The sequence below is a fragment of the Podarcis muralis genome, chromosome 6 (genome assembly GCF_964188315.1).
Source record: "Podarcis muralis chromosome 6, rPodMur119.hap1.1, whole genome shotgun sequence".
Classification (NCBI taxonomy): Eukaryota; Metazoa; Chordata; class Lepidosauria; order Squamata; family Lacertidae; genus Podarcis; species Podarcis muralis.
The window spans coordinates 97,302,631-97,324,038 of NC_135660.1; the positions used below are offsets into that span (position 1 = coordinate 97,302,631).

Here is a 21,408-nt window from a genome sequence, read left to right on the forward strand (position 1 = left end):
GGATGTGGCCTGTGAACCGCAAAAAAGTTTTATTTGCTGTAGTGTTTGCTCTCTTTTCCGTGGTTATTTCATTTCAGAAATCAAGGGTAAGCAGAGCTCAGTGGCAAAATTAAGGAGAGGCAATGGGCAAGGGAGACCTTTACATGGTAATCAAAACCATTCTAAGAAATATTCTCCAGCAGAAGATGAGCTGATCATATACAATTCAAGATTTTATACCATTAAAATGTCTAAAAAAAGAGACATCCATAAAACCTTCATGCATAAATAAATATTACAAATGTTTTCCTACCACCTTATGTAAAACAGGAGAAATATTTAAAAGCAGGGTCCCAATATGTTGAGCACCCTCAGAGCAGAGGGCAAAATTCATTATAAATCTTTTCAACAGGATTAACTTTTATTCTTGAAAAAGCCAGAGGATGGTCTTTGTCACTGAATTCACAGCTTTGGAATTGCATTATCTGAGCAATATCACCTGGAATATCAGTTGCAGACTAGGACACCTCTGTTTATAGCATCATTAAAATGACACGGTGTTTTCCCATGCTTAGAAGGAGAAAAGGTTCCCCCTGGAAAACTGTAAGCAGAGATTGTCACAATTATGTGGGTGCATTTAAGGGCAAAAAAATTGAAGTGACAGAACAGTAGCAGCAATATCTTCTGCAAAGAAGTAATTGATCCTCACTACAGTTGGTAGTGAATTACTCCAAGTCATTTATGATTTATTTGGTGAATGTGCAATGTAATAAGGTCATGGCAGATTCAGACTCTCCCTCAGCACACACTAGTATGAAATGTTTATTAGCAGTGAGGCATTTAAACTTCAAAGGAGCACATCATGAATTGTGAACTGATTTTCACAGCTCATTCTTTTCTTCTACTTCATAGAATTCAATTTCACTAGAATTCCATCCAAATGGACACATTCTGTCTTACTATTTCATTTCATTTCTTTCATGTTTGTATTTCCAAATAGCAGTGATATATTATTTTTACACACACACACACAAATGTATATGTAAAGACTTGTAGCCTCAGTGAAGCCCTCAAAATGGCTTATAAGATAAACCCTTCCTAGTGGTGCAGCAGTAAAACTGCTAGCACATTTGCAAAGCTAAGAAGGGTTTCAAATTGGATTGGGGACGGCTTGTTGAGATTCCTGCATTGCAGGGGGTTGGACTAGATGACCCACGGGGTCCCTTCCAACTCTTCAATTCTGGGATGCTATGAAAATCCCATTCATGGCCTCCATTCTGGTTCATCAAGCTCCTTTCTTCAGTAATGTCAAAATGCCATAAATAACTGGATGGAGTTAACTAATTAGGAGCATTTACTGCTCTACTGATGTGGCAGGGATGGCTAACCATGGAAGGTCCTGCAAAATCTATGAAATACATCACCAGATCAAACAAGCAGCATTATGAAAACAACATGTCAAAAGGATGAAATAGGGTTGTGTTGGTAGAATATAGCCAAAGGAAAAACAGCATAACACTTACCTGTTCATTAGCTCTTGAAAAACATCACTTTGTATTGGAAATATAAAGGTACTAAGGACTGATTTTAAATATTCCAGAGTAACAAATCCACTCCGTCCAACATCAAATGCTCTGAAGGCTTTTACAATGTCCTCATAGACTACACGCAGCTGTAAAGAATACAATTTATAGTGTTTCCCTCCTAAGATATTTTTTTTTAGGCAGCAGTAGTTTACAAGACTCACAACCTCCCCTCTCCTGGAAAGCTTGTCCTGCAGGTTCCGATCATCAAATGTTTCATTGAGAACCTCACTGACCGCTGTCTTCTTCCACACATAGGTTCAAGTGGCAATGCAGCTGAGCTCCAGAAGTGGAAAAATCTTCTCTTGTAACAATTTATTCAGTGTTCATGAAGCAAATCACATAGACAACCAGCCAGCTGGAGCTATCAGTGCCACAATTGGGATTATTAAAACACGCCATTGGAATTAGAAAATGATTGAATTAGAAAGTGTTGGCGTACGCAGTGATCAGGACAGCATACTGTACAAATACTTAAGACCATTATGGGTGAATGAGCACACAGAAATTATAAGAAATGGCAGAAGTTGTCTGAACGTATATTTGCTCCCTTCTAAGGCTTTTGCTGTCAGGGTAGAGCCAGTGTTCAGATACTTCAACCTATACCTAAAGGCTGCTTTATACATGAAGCCCTATTCCCATCCGAATGAAAAAGCCCTGCTGACTGTATTCATGTCACACCTCAGATGGTGGCACAAACTTGTTGAAGGAGCAGTGGTGTTGATCCGAGTGCATGGGGAGAAACGTATGGGGGGAGCTGGACCTCAGGACCCCCAGGTCCCTATCTGTATCAGCAACTTGTATGGGCTGGGGGGGCGGTTCAAAAAGTATCTACATGGTGCTTAGAGAATAACTTGCACCTAAATATTAGTAAGACAAAGGAGATGGTGTTGGACTTCCGGAGGAAGAGAGGGGAACCTGCCCCACTGTATATCGGGGGGTGGGGGGGTGGGGCTGTGTGGAGAGTGTCTCCTCCTTTAAATTCCTGGGAGTTTACCTTAGTGAGGACCTCACTTGGAAAATCAACATAACTCAGGTGGTCAGAAAGGCCCAACAGAGACTCCATTTCCTCAGGGTCTTGAGAAAGAATAATGTTAAACAACAACTGATGAACTCCTTTTACCGGTCCACAATAGAAAGTGTCCTTTCATATTGTATCAAGGTATGGTATGCTGGCCTGACAGCCATGGACAGAAAGTCTCTACAGAGGGTGCTGAACACAGCACATGATATCATGGGCTGTCCCTTGAGTCTGCTAGATGACATTGCAAAGGATCGTTGCCTTAGGAGAGCAAGAAAAATTCTTAGGGATGACTCACACCCCAGTCATCACCTCTTTAATCTTCTACCCTCGGGCAGAAGATATGGAAGTATAATCAGCCATACCAACAGGCTAAAAAAAAGCTTCTATCTATGGGCTGTTAGGCTGTTGAATAGAAAATAACATAGCGCAATTGACTTGCGAGGTGGTGAGTTGTTCGATAAGAGATTGAGTGTGGGGTTTTTTGGGGGGGGGCCTCATTTAATTTCATTGTACCCAGGTTGTACAATGACAATAAAGTTGTTGTTGTTACTAATACTATTATTAGATAGGCCAGTACTAGATTAAGAAAAACACCTCCTTATTCAAGGATAACGAGCTAAAGTTGAAGTGTTGCAAATGATTAGGAAGGCTCGGAGTGAAGATGCATTGTGCCCACGTGGCTATAAGCCTGCATACAAGAGTGTCGCATGACAACACGGGTGGCGCTTGTTTCAAATATTACCATGACCTGACACCCTGATCAGTTGGGAAAACCTCCTCCCCGCATGCATAGGACTTGAGAGCTACATTTCCTTGAAGGCCCTTTCGCCCCAGAAAATGCTCTGCTCATTTCCTTTCCTTCCTCCCATTTTGCCTAATGCTGGTACTCAAGGCAAAACTTTGCAATGCTGAGAATCTATTGCCCTTTAATGGTATCAAAATCTCCTGTTCCTGCCTGACGATAGGGCCAGATCTAGCACTAACTAAATGAGCCCTATATAAGACTGCAGTGGCCCTGTGTGTCCTGCCCCCACAACACTTCTGAACCTTCACTTGCTACTTGCCTTCTTATCTTCCCTGCTTCCCCTGTTTCCCAGTATTTTGATGATTTCCTAGATATTTAGGAGGGGTGGCCTGATTGCTAGCATGGGAAAGGGGCTTGTTAAAAGGAAAAAAGGAGTGAAAATCCATGTATCACTGACCAAAGCTGCAATGGTACTGAACTGATGGAGGATTTCCCAACACCAACATGCCTGTAATTTGCCTTCACCTGCTGACCTGTGTAAAAAAACAAACACTTCATTGCATTTTTCACCAGACTCACCTTTTCCCTAAACCTCTTTGCAGTGTCATCTAGATGGATTTTTGTCAAATTATATCCAGCCGTATTTGCCAAGGGTAGTTTTGATGTGCTTTCCTTTTTTTCAGGCGGCTCATTCTGGTTCTGCACTGTTAAGGAAAACTATAGTTTAGCAAAACTGCTACTAGCATTCTTTTAACATTACGCCACTTAGCATTTATATACTGATTTTGACTGTTCAAAGCAGTTGACATACATTGCCCCAGTAGTAATGCTGGACAGCATAACTATCTCATATTGCAAATGTGGGGCATACAATCATTTCACTTCATGTACAAACCAGTGTTAGCTGCTGTGTCCACGTTTTTGTATGAGAGCCAGAGGCTGAGAGCGATCGGCCACTATTTCCAAAGGCCAAAAGTTCAGCACAAATGTTGTGGGGGAGTTGTATATCACTGACAAAAGAGGCTCAAAACTGCCTCCCTTCTTTTGCATTGTGGACAGTTGAGGGGTGACTTTGCAGGGAGAAGAATGAAACGCAACAAAATTCTTCAGAACAAATTTGTCCAGGAAAATTTGTTCTAGGAGTTTGCCCAGTTGAGTAAAGATAGGCAAGCATCTCAGGGTCAATTAAGCACTGATTCACCTACAAGCAAGCTAATGTGGGGTGGATTCAGATTGGTCCTGAACTTCCTAATGTTAAGCTTAGGCCTATTCCAAACTCCAGGTCTGCCACAGATGATTCCCACTGGTAGCAGAATGACAAATTAGTAATGTCTGTTTCATCATTCATTCAGCATAAAGTGAGCTGGTTTCAATCCGCTGCTGTTCTGTTTCCAATCAAAACGTTGCTCTCCACCCTGCTGTTTGCTATGGCAGTGTTCTATGTATTTAGGGGTCTTTGCTTTGCTGTGTTCTGTGCCCCCATGCTGCACTATGTTTACAAATGAACTGTCTTCCCCACATGCCCCTTTTCAGAGTTCAGTTAATTTCCAGGGCGGTAAAACCAACAAAGAACTTGGTGTCACCTTCAATGCAAGGTTATGAAGTACAATCTTCAAATCATATAATTGTAGAGTCGGAAGGTAACATGAGGGTCATCTAGTCCAACCCCCTGCAGTGTGAGAATCTTTTGTCCAACATGAGACTCGAACCCACAACCCTGAGATTAAGAGCCTCATGCTCTCCCAACTGAGTTATCCCAGGTAGCTAATGGCCTGTCACAAATCCATCTATGGCTGCATACCTAACCATGTCTACTCAGAGTAAGTGACATTGCATGGTGTGAAAGGTGGTTGGGGGAGGAGGGGGTTAGGGTTACAGCCATTTTCACTACCCATATTTTTGCAATTCAGCATGAATTTGTCACCCCATCAAATTCCGCTCAGTCAGGCAACAGGAAAAGAGTCACAGCAGCTACTATGCAGAAATTATCTTAATGCTCTAGATCGAAGAATACCCTGTGGATGTCAGCTTAATCTATAACATAAAAGATTTTCCAAGTCTGATTTGATGTTGTGTGCAAACAAAACGTAACATCTGTGCATGTATTTGCCCTGGAAGACAACACTTTCTGCTTGCTAACTGTTTTTAAAACTTTCAGTAAAGTTTGTAATAAAAAGAAGAATGAAATTTTACTTTTAAAATGCATATTTAGAGTGGTTGGAATTGAGCAGTCTAATCCAGATGGTTCACCCCCATTTGACAAAACAGTCTGGGACTTCTGTGGAGGAACACAGATAATATCCACAGGTAACAATAAAAAATACTTTTCTCCATGTGAAAATGAGTGATGCATTCCATTGGCATATAGGCTGCCTCTGACAGCAAACAATGCTTCAGAAATAGGAAAAGCAACAATTACTTTCTCACACCTTTGCAGTCCCCCAATCAACCAAAAACAAACACCTTCTGTTTTTCACAGTTATTCACTTTCCTGTCTGTTTACTTTCAATGTAAATGAAGCAGCTAACAGCCCATCAATTAGCCATCACCCCACAGGGTTCTAAATATCTATTAAGTCGCATGATAACATCAACCCAATGTGACATGTCAAAAAGTACATCATTAATTACATGTCATCTACTGGTTTGAAAACCCGACTGTGAACAAATGCATACTAGTCACTTCAGGGACTTCCTTTTCTGAACACTGAGCAAACACACGGACAGAGGGAATCTCTATATCTGCATTTACTTTGAGCAGAATTCTATGACATCCCTGCTCTGGAGGCCTCCACTTCATTCTGCCCCCAGGAAACACAAAAAGAACCAGAGATCTATTGCCAGAGTCCAAGGAGGTCAGACTTCCTAGCAGTTATGCTTCAAGTCCCAAAGAGGTGCTGCTTCTAGTCCAGGGTTTAGAGGTGAAGCGTGCAGCCCGGGGCAGACACTCCTCAAGTCCCAAAGGCAAAGTTCTGGTCTCTAAGTAGCACCCATGACGTGGATCAAAACAGAGGAACACTTTCTATTTTCATGCTATTTGCTGCACTTTTCAAAAAAATTCCCTCCCTTAATGAACATGCCAGTTGTATTATGAAAATCAAACCTTAGAAAAAGAAATGAGTTTAGCCGTAATGTTTTTCTTACGTTTCTATGAAAATCCAAAATACTGTGCGAGTGAAGAGAACAGAAGTAGCTAGAAGGCTCCCAGCAATTTATGCAAAGTAGTTTCACCTAATCTTCATACAAAATCTAGGCATACCCTGCAAGCACACAGAACTATAAGGGGCAGGAGGGGAGGAGGGTCAGAGAGGCCTACTCCTGATTTCGTTCCATGGACAATACCAAGAGAAGGATAAAACTTCCATACTATGTTTTAAAATCCAGTTAAACTACATCATCAGTAGATGCTCTCTTTATTCAACCATCTCTACACTGACCTTGATTTGTATTAGTAAAGACTACGGTTTAATTGCATAACCTTGCATGATGCCAAAAAAGATCAATGTTGCATTTCTCTCATAATATATTTGTGTGTATTACAGCACTAGCATGGGAAAATGCTATTGCTGTCATCCATGTTCAAAACGTCAATGGAACTAATAAAATATTTAATACTGTTCTGAAGTTTAAGTAGCAGTTTGGAGGAGATCTCGGCTTCTAAAAACTGAAATGTTTTTCTTCCACAATTTTAGAGAATTGCGTGGAAGTTCCCCAAAGATACTTTTTAAAGGAAAAGAAAATCAGAGAAAAAATCCCACCACCCCCGTTACATTTCAGTGTCACGATTCTCCATTAGTTTGGGGGCTGGCAAGACTGGAATATAGTATTAAATGCTACAGCCTCTAGAGAGTCTCTCACAAGGTATTCTGAGTGCTCAGCCACTTCAGTGGGAGTGAAATGAAAGTGCTCATTTCCTTGAGGATCTGGCCCATTTCTGCAAGCTACCTTAAAGCATCAATCTCATTCCCCTCAGCACCCGCTATTTCCTTCCAACTTGGTTCCCTGTGTATCTGTTTCCCTTTCTCCCCAGTAGAATATGTTTTGTAACAATCATTTTACAACTGTAGTTTTGAAAACTGAGGCTGCACGGTGCTTAATTCCTAAAAATGAGACACGGCAGAGTTCAAAGAAGCTAGGAGCATGGGCTGGCAGCTCTCTGGCTGAAATATCACCTCAAAAAATGATGAGAAGAGGAAACCACACAGGTGCACACAGGTCAGTTTATGACCAACACGTTTTGAGTTGAACATCCCTTCCAGAAGGGCAATCAGTATGGGTTTTTCTGTTATCAAGAGGAAATAGTGCCACAGTCACTAAGGTGGCTTTTAAACTACAGTGTATTATCAGCCTCCGTCCTTCTCACATCTCTCACATGCTGTAACAGGAGCCAGCTGGTAGGGGCCTTCGGGGCTTTGGCCCCCACAATAAAATATTTGTGGGGATGGGCCCCCACAAAGTTGATGGGCATTCCCATTCAAATGGTGTGTGCGCGCACTTTGTCATGTGATAAATTATGCGGGGCTGGGCTTGCGTGGGCCCCACAATATTATATTCAAGTTGGCACTCCTGTATGCTGTATAATAATAAATACTTATAATAAAACTGGCCAGCACTGCAGGGTAGTTGTAAAATTGTTAACTGTATGTGAAATGGCCTATATAGTCTTATTGCTGCTGCTACTATTACTGCTACTAATGAAAGCCCCCTATTCTCAATGAACCCAGTCAGGATGCAAGGTTGGTTCATGGTCACTCAGCAGTGCATATGGCCAGAAACATTCTATCCTCACACGCCCAAGTACTAAACCCTGGTTCTCAAAACAGGTTTCCTCTTGCAAGCACAAACTAAGCCCTGAGGCTATTGAAGCACATGCTCGTGAAAATATATAAATTTGTTGTGCCACTGCTTACAATGGAAGAAGCTGTTTTTTGGTTGCAGGTATTTTGACTAATTCTGTGCTCATAAGGAGCTGTATTGTATATATACCAATGCCCGCAATATTCTGCATAATAAAATGAAACACATTAATGATTCGTTTTTCAGAAATGGTTTCCACAAGGTTCATGTGAAGCAGGGGGCTGGAGTTCTCACTGAGGTGGGAAACCTGTGAATGGACTGTATCATTTCAGACTGTATTAGCAGGTTTGCATGACTAAATGCTGCTTTATAGAAAAAAGTCCATTCCACATGGAGAACCAGGTGTCAGAGATACACTGAGCTGAGCATTCTTCCTAACTGTTGGTTTTCTATGTGTAATATATTTTTTTCTGTAGGGAGAAGAGATATGAGATCCCAGCCTGTAGTCTGAATTGATGACAGCTAGATACAGGTTTGCAACCTTAGTGATAAGGGGACCTCAGTTTGGGGGGTGGAGATTGGTAGATCCCACTGGGATGGCCATAATGCTTGGAAAACTCAGAAGGGAACTCGGGGTCACAGACCATGGAATCCACACCAATGTGTACATGTGCTGAAAACATTAGCTCCACTGGTTTGAAGGACTGCTCGTCAGAGCTTTATCCAAATGTATAGAGCATGTTGTACAGCTTCCTTATTCCAAATACCATAGCTGCTTATATTTCAGATATTAATCTCATCTTCCTGAAAGTATGAATGGGGGAGAAGGTTGTGCCCCTATTCACCTAAAAATGCCTACCTGAATCTTTGCTTTCTGTAGCTTTTTTCTTTTTTTTGTCCAAGTTTATGCCAAGAAACTGCAAAAACTCTTTGTAACTCAGTGTATTTGTTCGAGACACACAGTAGCGATTCCACAGCCTAAAGACAAAGACAAGACAAAAAATTCTAAATGTGAACCATCCAGAGTAATATACGGGAGAACAAACATGAATTATTTACACTTATTTAAATATATGTCAAAAAATAAGAATTGAATAAAATTTTATCTTTAAATTGTACATTCAGTTTTCTCTCAGAAACTAGCTGTTTAGTTGCAATGGCCATTCACTGTGCTTGTCACTCAACCATGTACCAACCATTTCCCTTGGTGGTTCATTTGGACTGCACTTTTGACAAATGGGGCCCTACAAAAACAGCTGCCCCGGGGGGGGGGCAGCTTCTGGTCAAGGTCCTGACCATTCCATTCTCTCCCTCTACCCCGTCACAGTTTCCCTTTTCTCTCGCTCCCCAACAGTCAGCCAGCATTTCATGCCCAGCCCCATGGGGCTGCTATGGGGGTTTCCTCCACTGGGAGATTTTCCCACATTTGTGGCTTTGTGGCAGTGGGGTGCGCACACACGTGTAACCTATCTCCATTGGTTTCAATGGGCAATTCTCAACAGGCGAAGTGACAGTGAGGTTGGAGCAGTGCAAATGCATTGGCGGAGCTAATCCAGTACTCCTGCCAGGGTATTTGCACAGCACCAACCTCTCCCACCCAGTCAGTAACAGGACCGTTCACATGTCAGGTGAGCACTGCCATTCCACCACTTCTAAGTGTAGTGATGTGAACTTCAGCAAGGGGATACAGGGCATATTTTGTTCCTCTTCATTTTATAGACATATAAAATACAGTGTGTTGTACAGTGATAATTTTTTAACCCTCGGGGACTACAGCCCTCCCAGTCCTGGACATTTACTATACATTATCAGGGACTTGAGTAGGTCCATTGCCTCACACACACACACATCGACCTTCCATTGAGTGTTCTTAACTAACGTACAAACATTCAGTGTTTCAATTGCTCTTAGTCATGTACTTAATCCTTAGACTCATGCAGCATAAGGGCTGGGAGAAACTGAACAGTCCCTCCACAGTAATCATATGAAGATGAGAAGGTGAATTACGCCCTCCCTGACTTCTGATTTCTTCAGACCTGCCCCCACCTCTCGTTTTCCTTCAACGGTTGTTGTTGTAAATTAAAGCACCATTGTTGTAAATTAATGCACCAGAGTGGTGCATGCTCTAGTTATCTCCCGCTTGGACTACTGCAATGCGCTCTACGTGGGGCTACCTTTGAAGGTGACTCGGAAACTACAACTAATCCAGAATGCGGCAGCTAGACTGGTGACTGGGGGCGGCCGCCGAGACCACACAACACCGGTCTTGAAAGACCTACATTGGCTCCCAGTACGTTTCCGAGCACAATTCAAAGTGCTGGTGTTGACCTTTAAAGCCCTAAACGGCCTCGGTCCAGTATACCTGAAGGAGCGTCTCCACCCCCATCGTTCTGCCCGGACACTGAGGTCCAGCTCCGAGGGCCTTCTGGCGGTTCCCTCATTGCAAGAAGCAAAGCTACAGGGAACCAGGCAGAGGGCCTTCTCGGTAGTGGCGCCCGCCCTGTGGAACGCCCTCCCATCAGATGTCAAAGCGATAAATAATTACCTGACATTCAGAAGACATCTTCAGGGAAGTTTTTAATCTGTGATATTTTACTGTATCTTTGGTTTCTTTGGAAGCCGCCCAGAGTGGCTGGGGAAACCCAGCCAGATGGGCGGGGTAAAAATAATATATTATTATTATTATTATTATTATTATTATTATTATTATTATTATTATTAGAAAAACAGAACTTTGTCAAGAACAAGTATATGTAATTCTGGGTACCCAGGGAGTTTATTTCCCAACTGGAAGGAACTAAACCCAAGTTTGCTGCTAGAAGGAATGATCATCTTACACTACCACCCATCCTCTCCCTACTGTGAAGCCTCTGAGCGGGAGCCATCGAAAAAGGCCTGAATTCAAAAGTAATATAGAATAAAGGAGTTGCCCGGAGCCCCTTTAATCAAAAGGGTGACTTCAGGAGAGAAAGTTGAGAAGGTTCTGCTGAAAAGCTTCCTCGCCTCCTCTGCCCCTTGCAGGTTCCATGTGCATAATTCCAAATGAACTCCCATCCGCCAAAGATGAATCGTTTGTTGTTTCATACATAAATGTTACACATCTCCAGAGAATAAATTTCATCATTTTTATTCAGCTTTAAATGCTCTAAATAAAAATTTGTGATCTTTTTTATGATGGTACTCACTACTGTTGATGTAGTGACATTCAAACAGATTTATCACATCCCAGCATGCAATGCCAAGCACAAGATTTATTGTCAAATAAAGCCACGTTTTGTTGTTTTCCACTGGCCTGCTTTAGAAAAGTGTTGCTTCTGTTCTGTAATTTCATGTACCAAATTATAAAACTGGGCTATTTTGTTCTGATCAAATTCTGGAGGACATCCCAAGCATACACAAAAAGAGGCACATCAAACAAGCAAACCCAGCTAGTAAAGATGGACTAAAATTGGTTTTGAGGTTGGTGGTAATGAGAGATATAAAATATTTAGAGCAAAGGAAAACAAATAAATTGTCCATCTAATTTCTTTCATTTTTCCTGTAGGCTTGTATCCAACTCAGTGTTTCTGCAACTGCAGCTTATTAAATCTCCATGGATCTCCCAAATGAAAGTCATTCCGAACTCCAGGAGAATACATCCGGCTCAAATAACCACTTACTTGAAAGCACAACCAGCATATAAATTAAACTCTCATTCTACAAATGAAGAGACATTTTTGGACTCCTCCTAGAAATCTACCCTCACTCATTCCATACCTGAGACTGGATTTACACCTGTGGAAGCATGAAGTGGGAATGAGGCAGTAGAATAGGCTGTGCCACTTCAGACAGACAGAATATGCCACTTCCAAATGCTCTGCCCTTGTGTAAACAAACGTCCTTCATGGCAAACAGAACACTAGTACAGTGGTACCTTGGTTTACGAACTTAATCCGTTCCGGAAGTCTGTTCTTAAACCAAAGCGCTCTTAAACCAAGGCGTGTGCTTTCCCATAGTAGCAGGGGACTCAATTTACAAATGGAACACTCAACAGGAAACGGAACATGTTCTTATTCCAAGGCAAAGTTCACAAACCAAAACACCTACTTTTGCAGCATTCTTAATCCAAGTTGTTCATAAACTAAGCTGTTCTTAAACCAAGGTACCACTGTACATAGGAGGTGGGAGTTCTACAGTCCACTCTAATATAATAATATCAATATCAATATTAATAATAATAATAATTTATTATTTATTCTACAACCACAGGACCACTTTATTAGCCTTGCTCACTATAGCCCATAATACTGCCTAAAGTTTTTTATACTATACACATATCCCTCAGGACCCAAACCTGATCCTGTCTCTTCTTCAATGTAAAACTCCCCTCCTTCACAATCATGTGCAGGCCGCACCTCCAGCAACACCATCAGACCATTTGAAACTCCCCCCTTTCCCCCGGGTATCTATCTGAGTGATTGTGACAACACAAGCAAGCCAACACCACATGCAAACAATCTAACCATCCAAACCCTCCAGCATCTTCTTAGGCAAAACTGTGTGCATTGCTGAAGTTCCTCAGGAATGCAGGGCCAGGAAAGCATCAAATGCGGTACTGGGAGAAGAACAGAGCTTTCATTAAAAACAAAACGGAAAAGGAGCAGCAAGAGACTAGCCCTAAGTAGGTGGCCAATGCCTGCAGGGTGCCTGAAGAAGATTCCAGGTGCTTGGGGCTTCACCTGGCATCATCATAACAACAACAACAACAGCAGAAACAGCAGCAAACAGCAGCAGCAGCAAAAACAAATGAGAGGCACAAATACAAGATGGGGGACGCCTGGCTTGAGAGCAGTACATGTGAAAAGGATCTAGGAGTCTTGGTTGACCACAAACCTGACATGAGCCAACAGTGTGACGCGGCAGCTAAAAAAGCCAATGCAATTCTGGGCTGCATCAATAGGAGTATAGCATCTAGATCAAGGGAAGTAATAGTGCCCCTGTATTCTGCTCTGGTCAGACCTCACCTGGAGTACTGTGTCCAGTTCTGGGCACCACAGTTCAAGAAGGACACTGACAAACTGGAACGTGTCCAGAGGAGGGCAACCAAAATGGTCAAAGGCCTGGAAACGATGCCTTATGAGGAACGGCTAAGGGAGCTGGGCATGTTTAGCCTGGAGAAGAGGAGGTTAAGGGGTGATATGATAGCCATGTTCAAATATATAAAAGGATGTCACATAGAGGAGGGAGAAAGGTTGTTTTCTGCTGCTCCAGAGAAGCGGACACGGAGCAATGGATCCAAGCTACAAGAAAGAAGATTCCACCTAAACATTAGGAAGAACTTCCTGACAGTAAGAGCTGTTCGACAGTGGAATTTGCTGCCAAGGAGTGTGGTGGAGTCTCCTTCTTTGGAGGTCTTTAAGCAGAGGCTTGACAACCATATGTCAGGAGTGCTCTGATGGTGTTTCCTGCTTTGCAGGGGGTTGGACTCGATGGCCCTTGTGGTCTCTTCCAACTCTATGATTCTATGATTCTAACCCTGCAGAATAAATTAAGCAAAACAGAACCGTGCAGCTCTACCCAATTTGCAAAATGTACCGTTTGCAGAATACAGTTTTGCCTATTCTTGTTCTTTGAAAATGGCAGCCACTGATTTCCCTCTCTCCTTCTGAAACATTATATACTGAAAGCACTACGAACACACATTTAAAGTACATGAGTTCCCCCAAAGAGTCCTAGGAATTATAGTTTCATCCTCACAGAACTGCACCTGCCAGAATCCTTAATAAACTAGTTCCCAATATTCTTTGGGGATGGGAGAGGGGATCAGGGCCAACGCAGTTGTGTTAGGCCAACTAGGCAGTCACTTAGGGCCCAGTACTGACCTTGGAGGGCCACAGTTTTACACAGATTATTTGTCTTATATTTTCTAAGTTTCTGATAATATTTTACTTTTTTATGTTTTGAAGAATGTTATCATTTTTGAAGTAATCCATACATTAGAATTGTTTTTATGTATATTGATAGACCATCAAGTTGACTGATGTTGTATTACACACATGCACAAAGTGAAAATGCACTTAATTTTTAATCTTTCAGTCACATCTTAATTTTATCTAGAAAATCTATTCATTTTTCTAGTGAGATATGGCTGGAGCTCAGTACTGCAAATGACAGGCAGAAAAAGCTAAGAAGCAAGCAAAGAAAGAGAGGTTCTTCTTGAAATACCTTTGTGCACAGAAAGCAACTGAAGAACAAAAATATGAGTATATACTTGTTGAAACCAGCACTGAGGGAGTTGAATGTGTGCTCCTACTGAGAACGATATAAACTCTAAGATAGAAGTTTCACAAATTGGAGGTATTTCTGGAAAACACACCGAGGAAAAAGAGGATGTCAAGAAAAGTGAAAGTACTGCAACATCTGCAAAAGAAGATGGTATTGTGCCTGACCTGAATTACAGAGACCCTGCTAACTGGCCTAACTATTGCAGAGATAATTTGTGACATTTTATAATGCAACATGGACCACAGCAGGTTGTATCACATGAGTTTCCCAAAGACCGGAATATTTTCTCTTATACGCTACAAGAGGAGACTAGCAAATGGTGAAGAAGTGTGCCATCAGTGGTTGATACAGGCAACCTCAAAAGATGCGGCTTCTTGTTTTTGCTGTAGGTCTTTCAGCAAAAAAAAAAAAATGGTGCATCAACACTACAAGAAGCAGGTTCAAAAGACTGGAAGAACATTGGAGCAATTCTGTCTTCACATGAGAGGAATTCTGTCTTCACATGAGAGGAATACTGATCATTTAGAAACTTAAATCAGGTCAAAGTAGGTTTCCAACAAGCCGACTTACGTAGACATGGCCATACAATCTGTTGAAGAGGGATTCCAAAAGCTACCACAATATAATTCCTTCTTTGTCTTCCTCTATGGCATATACAGTGACAGCAAAAAATCTACTGAAGATTTACTTAAGACATATGAGAATTTGGAAAAATCATTGCTGAACAATAGAAACAAATATATTGATGCTGAAGACCTGTGCTGTGAACTTATAGCAATAGCTCAAAGACTTCCAAAGTCTATGCAGCTATAAGGAAGGTTTCTCTTCGTACTACAACAAAAACTCTTGCATAATGTGCTGCATGTTTCTGATGCTCTAAGGATCCTTCTCACACTTCTTCCCGTGCCAGTGGCAAGCGGTGAACACAGTTCCTCGAAGCGCAAACTTGTAAAAGCTTACGTACACTCAACAAGGTTGCAAAAGAGACTAGTTGGCTTGAGAAGTATTATCAGCTGAACATGCCCAAGCATCAGGGATTGACCTGAAGAAACTGCTGGGAACATTTTGTAAAGGAAAAGGCAATTTAAAATAAATTTAGCAGTTTCAAGTTTTGTGTTTCTCTTTTTTCCCTACAAGACACGTGTTTTGCTTGGGGCGCAAGTAGGTAGCCTTGCCTAGGGCTCAAAACAGCCTGGCTCCACCCAGGGAAGCAGAAGTTACAACAACAAGGGCCTGAGTCTTGCACTCCCAGTCTGCCATGGTGACTCAAGGAGAGTTTACTAACAATCAATGGGGGTGTGGGATGGGTTTTAATGGGTAGGAGAAAATATATCAGTTGCAATTTCTCCTTCCAGGAGCTCATGCGTGGGGATTGAGTAGAGTTTCAAAATCCCATCCTTGGCAGCAGAATCAAAAGCATAGGAATTAGGTTGTAAAACCTTGTTTTGAGCAAGTCCAACTAATGAAGGAAGCTGGCTTCTCCCTTCTTACCCCGCTTATAACTTTTAATCTTGCATTAATTCACAGCAATGTCAGCAGTAAAAACTATGCAGTCAAAATACTTATATTTACAGCATAAATATAGCTTCTGGCATGCACCTAAAGCTGGAGCGAGGCACGTCTACATCCAACACTGGTCAAAGGAAGAGAGAGAGGAACAGGAAGTACTATATGCTCCTTCCTCTCCAGGGGAAATGACATCATACAGAGCCCTCTCTACCAACTGTATTTCTATGGTCTGAATATATGTTTATCAGCAATACTGTCTGTGGTGTTAGCCCTTGCTCAAGCTAACTAGCCAGCATATGTGATTATTAGGTTTGGTTGCTAATCTCCCACGGAGATTAGCCTCCAAGCCTCTCTCGTTCCATTCTGATCTCCACTCTTGAACCCCCTCCCTCCCTCGGTGAAGCCCAATGGGCTGAGCTGCTCTGCCATGGTCACTGCTGCTTGCTCTTGAGACATCTCTTAGACTCGTTCACTGCCAGGCACTCGTGGCATTAAGCCACATCGGTCACAGCATTTCGTGATCTTTGTAGAGCGTGCCACCTAAAATGCTGTCACTGACTGGCTGAAGGGATTCTGGGCAATATTCACACAACCCCTGCCTTGGAGAGTCCATTACACAGATGAGAACAAAGTGGGGTTTTGTTTAATATGTGCAGTATGCAGACCCCAGAAGGAGAGAGGCCAAAGATAATGGGTAGGCAAGCTAAGGCCTGGAGGCCGGATCCAGCCCAATCGCCTTCTAAATCCGGCCCGCGGACGGTCCAGGAATCAGCGTGTTTTTACATGAGTAGAATGTGTCCTTTTATTTAAAATACATCTCTGGGTTATTTGTGGGGCATAGGAATTCGTTCTTCTCCCCCCCCCCCCCAAAAAAAAATGGTCCGGCCCCCCACAAGGTCTGAGGGACAAACTGGAACGTGTCCAGAGGAGGGCAACCAAAATGGTCAAAGGCCTGGAAACGATGCCTTATGAGGAACGGCTAAGGGAGCTGGGCATGTTTAGCCTGGAGAAGAGGAGGTTAAGGGGTGATATGATAGTCATGTTCAAATATATAAAAGGATGCCACATAGAGGAGGGAGAAAGGTTGTTTTCTGCTGCTCCAGAGAAGCGGACACGGAGCAATGGATCCAAACTACAAGAAAGAAGATTCCACCTAAACATTAGGAAGAACTTCCTGACAGTAAGAGCTGTTCAACAGTGGAATTTGCTGCCAAGGAGTGTGGTGGAGTCTCCTTCTTTGGAGGTCTTTCAGCAGAGGCTTGACAACCATATGCCAGGAGTGCTCTGATGGTGTTTCCTGCTTGGCAGGGGGTTGGACTCGATGGCCCTTGTGGTCTCTTCCAACTCTATGATTCTATGATTCTATGACAGTGGACCGGCTCCCTGCTGAAAAAGTTTGCTGACCCCTGCCAAAGATGCACGTGAAGCAGCCAGCAGGAGGCAGAAGTAGATTAAAAGGGACTTTAAGCAGCACAATGCAAGGGACCTCACCAAGTGACTTGTGCCTTGCATTGAGGGTCTGGCGAATGGGAGAGTGTGAATGGGGGGGGGGGGGAGACACTGCCCCATTAAGGCCTCATGACGAGCTTCCATGGTCTAGTCCCTAATTATCACTAATAGCTTAGAAAGGAAAATGTGATCAACCTGCTGCAAGAAGTATAGTTCTGTACTGCAGCCTTAACATAGTTTCCCCGCAATGGCTTCCCAGAAATCCTTCACTTGTTCTTTACTTACTTATCATACTCACAATCCGTCATCTTGAAGCAGTTGACCTCGATAATTCTTCTCAGCTCGTGACGCTGTATCTGCCCATTTTGATTGTAGTCAAAAAGTCTACATGTCTTGATAAAGCGTTTCAGCTTTTTGGATATCTATTCAGCGTTTTCAAAGGATTCGTGTTAAAATAAGAAGCAAATGGTTAGCGATAGAAGCTGTGGTTCAGGTGATGGAGAAGTGTGCTATCATTTTTTTCTCTTTCAGAAAATGCACCTCCACACACACACACACACACACACACACCTCACACTGCATACCACGGTCTTTCAGACTTCACTCTCAAATATGAGAAAAGACACTTTGCCTTTATCAGATGTTATGAAGGTAATGTTCTCTCTAAATGATATTTGGGAAAGTCAAAAATCACTTTCAAAAGTATAGATTCATTTCAAACCATATTCACTGCTGTTGAACAGTACATAAACGATACTTTTGTTCAGCTACTGAAACCTAGATATATGCTGAAAATGAAACGTGTTAAGATGGTCGGGGGAGGGGGGGGCTCAGCATATTTTAAAGGTGTGGTTAGTTGTACTAAATACTGGCAATTTATTAGTATTCAGCATTGGGCAGAATGAACATACTTTCTACGAAAGAGGGAAAGGGGGTGTCATGGGTTTTTTTATAATAATAAAAACAGCAACAAAACAAAATTGTACTAAAGATGAAATCTTTGAAATTTGCATTCCTTTTTTCTTTTTCTACCTGAACAAAACTGGGTCTGGGAATTTTAGCAATATACTGAGAAGAGCCTATCCAAAGCATAAGATGTGGTTATGCTTATCTTTACATACAATTTCTATTTCAATCTCACTCTGTTTGCAAGTAAAATCCTTGCTTAAATATGCCATGCCATCCAACATTTCACAGGGGCTGGTTGTTTGAAAGAACAATCTGCAACCTGAAGTCACATCCATGTCTTAAAGACATGAGCAAATTGAGCTCGTATTTTGCACATTTTGTATACGGTGTCTGTTTGATAATGTGTGGTTTGCTATGCCTAATAAAGGATACTGGACATGAGCAAATGAAGTGTCAGAAGGAAGGTACGTGCCTGTTACATAAAGAAAAACCTTTCTGGAAGAAGAGTTAAAAACCCATGTCTTCACGCATTAGGGAAGGCGGGGGGAAAGAATTATTGTGCATGCAGATGCCAACAACTTCTGTGGCTTAAAGTCACCCATGATTATTCCACAGGAGCCCCTATGGATCCCTGGCTAGTTCACAGATTCCATACATCAGCTATTATTCCATTAACATTCGACACCTTGATTATAATATTTTAGATGCCTACTAAAAACTTTGCCTGCCAACCTAGCAGTTCGAAAGCACCTTCGGGTGCAAGTAGATAAATAGGGACCGCTTACCAGCGGGGAGGTAAACGGCGTTCCGTGTGCTGCGCTGGCTCGCCAGATGCAGCTTGTCACGCTGGCCACGTGACCCGGAAGTGTCTCCGGACAGCGCTGGCCCCCGGCCTATAGAGTGAGATGAGCGCACAACCCTAGAGTCTGGCAAGACTGGCCTGTTCGGGCAGGGGTACCTTTACCTTTACTAAAAACTTTATAACGGCAAACCTATCCAGACACATAATTCAGTTATGTACACTTGCTTTTAAATTATGCTGATTTTATCTATATATTAGGATTAGGGATAGGAAGTGCTTTTTTGAAGTTCATAAAGTTCCATAAATAAATGAATGAATGTTAGCAATTAAATAGAACTAGACTCAGGGCATCCAGGGGCCATTTATTGGCAAAGCAGTCTGGTGCTTTGAGGCACAAATAGAGAAATCCATTTGTGCCAGGCCTGTCCAATGCTTTTTTATGGGGTAGAGAATGCTCTGTGAGTCCAGTGAAGCTCTTCCTCACTGCATGGGGACAGCATTCCCCGAAACAGCAAATAACAGATCACTTCTTGCTACATGCCGGGACTTTGTCAAGTCAATGTTAACCAATAATGCTGTCAATCCAATGCAAAAAGTGGGTTTCCTCAAGTCATGCAGAGAGAAGACACATGGAACCCTCTCTCCCTACACCAAGACGGCCCCATTTTTTCTGTAGATCTAGGAACACCCTGCGCTTCTAGTGTGGTTCCCCACTATGCACAAGCAGCATTCGCACAAGAGGACTGCTCTTACAAGACGAGTGATCGGCAGCAAGCATACTTTAATCTGAAGAGCTTTCAACCCCATGCAAAGGACTGAGGTTGATGTTTTTCTATTGTTAAGTACATGAAAAAGAAATGATGTTTCTGAGCAATAAATACATCTATGCCTCATTATCCCTTATATTCTACGTCTAGGCCACTTTGTACAAAATCTTTAATTAAAAGTTTTTTCCCTTGGAATTGTCCCCATCAACACTGAAATAAAGATTCCACCCCCAAAATGTGTGCATGCACACACACACACGCACACACACACACACACACACACACACACACCATGGAAGGGCACAGCTGTGCACACATGAAGTGCTATTCAGCACCAAATGAATTGGAACAAAATAAGTACTGAGACTGTTATGCTCTTAGTTTTGGCTCCATATTCTCAGTAGCATAGTCTAACTTGTCACTTTATATTGATTCCATCTGTTTACACTCTGCAGAGGATTGGCTTCCGACAGCGAACGTTTCCTATTTACCAGCTGGTAAAGATAGGCCAAACCAGATAGGAAAGAATTAAATTATTTTCAAATTCTCATAAACATAAAATGAAAAGAAAAAAAATAATTAACAGGGGAGCGGGATGGGGGTGGAGACTGAGTGATGGTGATGTGAAAGCCAAGCCCTGTCTACTTTATGCTGTTCTGGAAATTCAAAAGGGCCTTGTGTTGATTGTAAGATATTTACTTCTTCACATGCTGCTGTTTATTACATCTGTGAATGCCCTGCTATAAAGGTAAAGGACCCCGACAGTTAAGTCCAGTCGCAGATGACTCTGGGGTTGCGGTGCTCATCTTGCTCTACCGGCCGAGGCAGCCGGCGTTTGTCCGCAGACAGTTTTTCTGGGTCATGTGGCCAGCATTCTGGTGCACTGGAACACCAAAACCAGAGCAGCGCACGGAAACACCGTTTACCTTCCCGCCGGAGTGGTACCTATTTATCTACTTGCACTTTGACATGCTTTCGAACTACTAGGTTGGGAGGAGCAGGGACAAAGCAACAGGAGCTCACTCCGTCGCGGGGATTCGAACCGCCAACCTTCTGATCGGCAAGCCCAAGAGGCTCAGTGGTTTAAACCACAGTGCCACCCGCGTCCCGAGTGCCCTGCTAGTGTAATGCTAATGAGATCCCTGGTACTAATCATGTTAAAGGCTAAAAATAAGACAGGTGAATAGAACCCACTAACTGCATCTGACTACACTGGTCACCTAGTGGCAGTGAAGGCACGGCAAAGAAGGCATACTTTGCTGCCTCCATTACATCCTCATTGGGTCATCCAGCAGAGGTTTTTCTGGATAGTGCGGAGCCTTTTACTGTCTGGCTTGAAGGAGGTGGCAGAAATGATGGTAGCTTACTGTGACTTGTTTGCAAAGAATTTTGAGCACGAAATTGCTTGCATCCACCGGAATCCTGACTCTGCTGTTACAGCAGATGAATCTCGGGCACTGTCTAGTCCAGTTGTGTTGGGTGAGTTTCAGTTAGTAAGGCCGGAGGATGTGGAGCAGTGCTTGGACTGGACAGAGTGACCACTTGTGCTCTGGACCCTTGCCCCTCTTGGGAGGGGACAGC

At 42.6% G+C, this 21,408-nt stretch overlaps 1 protein-coding gene across 5 annotated transcripts in view; it reads right to left on the minus strand.

Moving 5' to 3' along the window:
* EFCAB6 (EF-hand calcium binding domain 6) overlaps positions 1-21,408 on the minus strand; it is a 103,236-nt gene that overhangs the window by 67,121 nt on the left and 14,707 nt on the right. For all 5 annotated transcript variants that reach the window (XM_077930769.1, XM_077930768.1, XM_028728725.2 and 2 more), the window contains exons 6-9: positions 17,635-17,771; positions 8,987-9,105; positions 3,911-4,035; positions 1,503-1,651 (exon numbers count right to left, since the gene is read on the minus strand). In XM_077930769.1, coding sequence (XP_077786895.1) covers positions 1,503-1,651; positions 3,911-4,035; positions 8,987-9,105; positions 17,635-17,771 — 530 coding nt within the window. The remainder of the gene's footprint in view (positions 1-1,502; positions 1,652-3,910; positions 4,036-8,986; positions 9,106-17,634; positions 17,772-21,408) is intronic.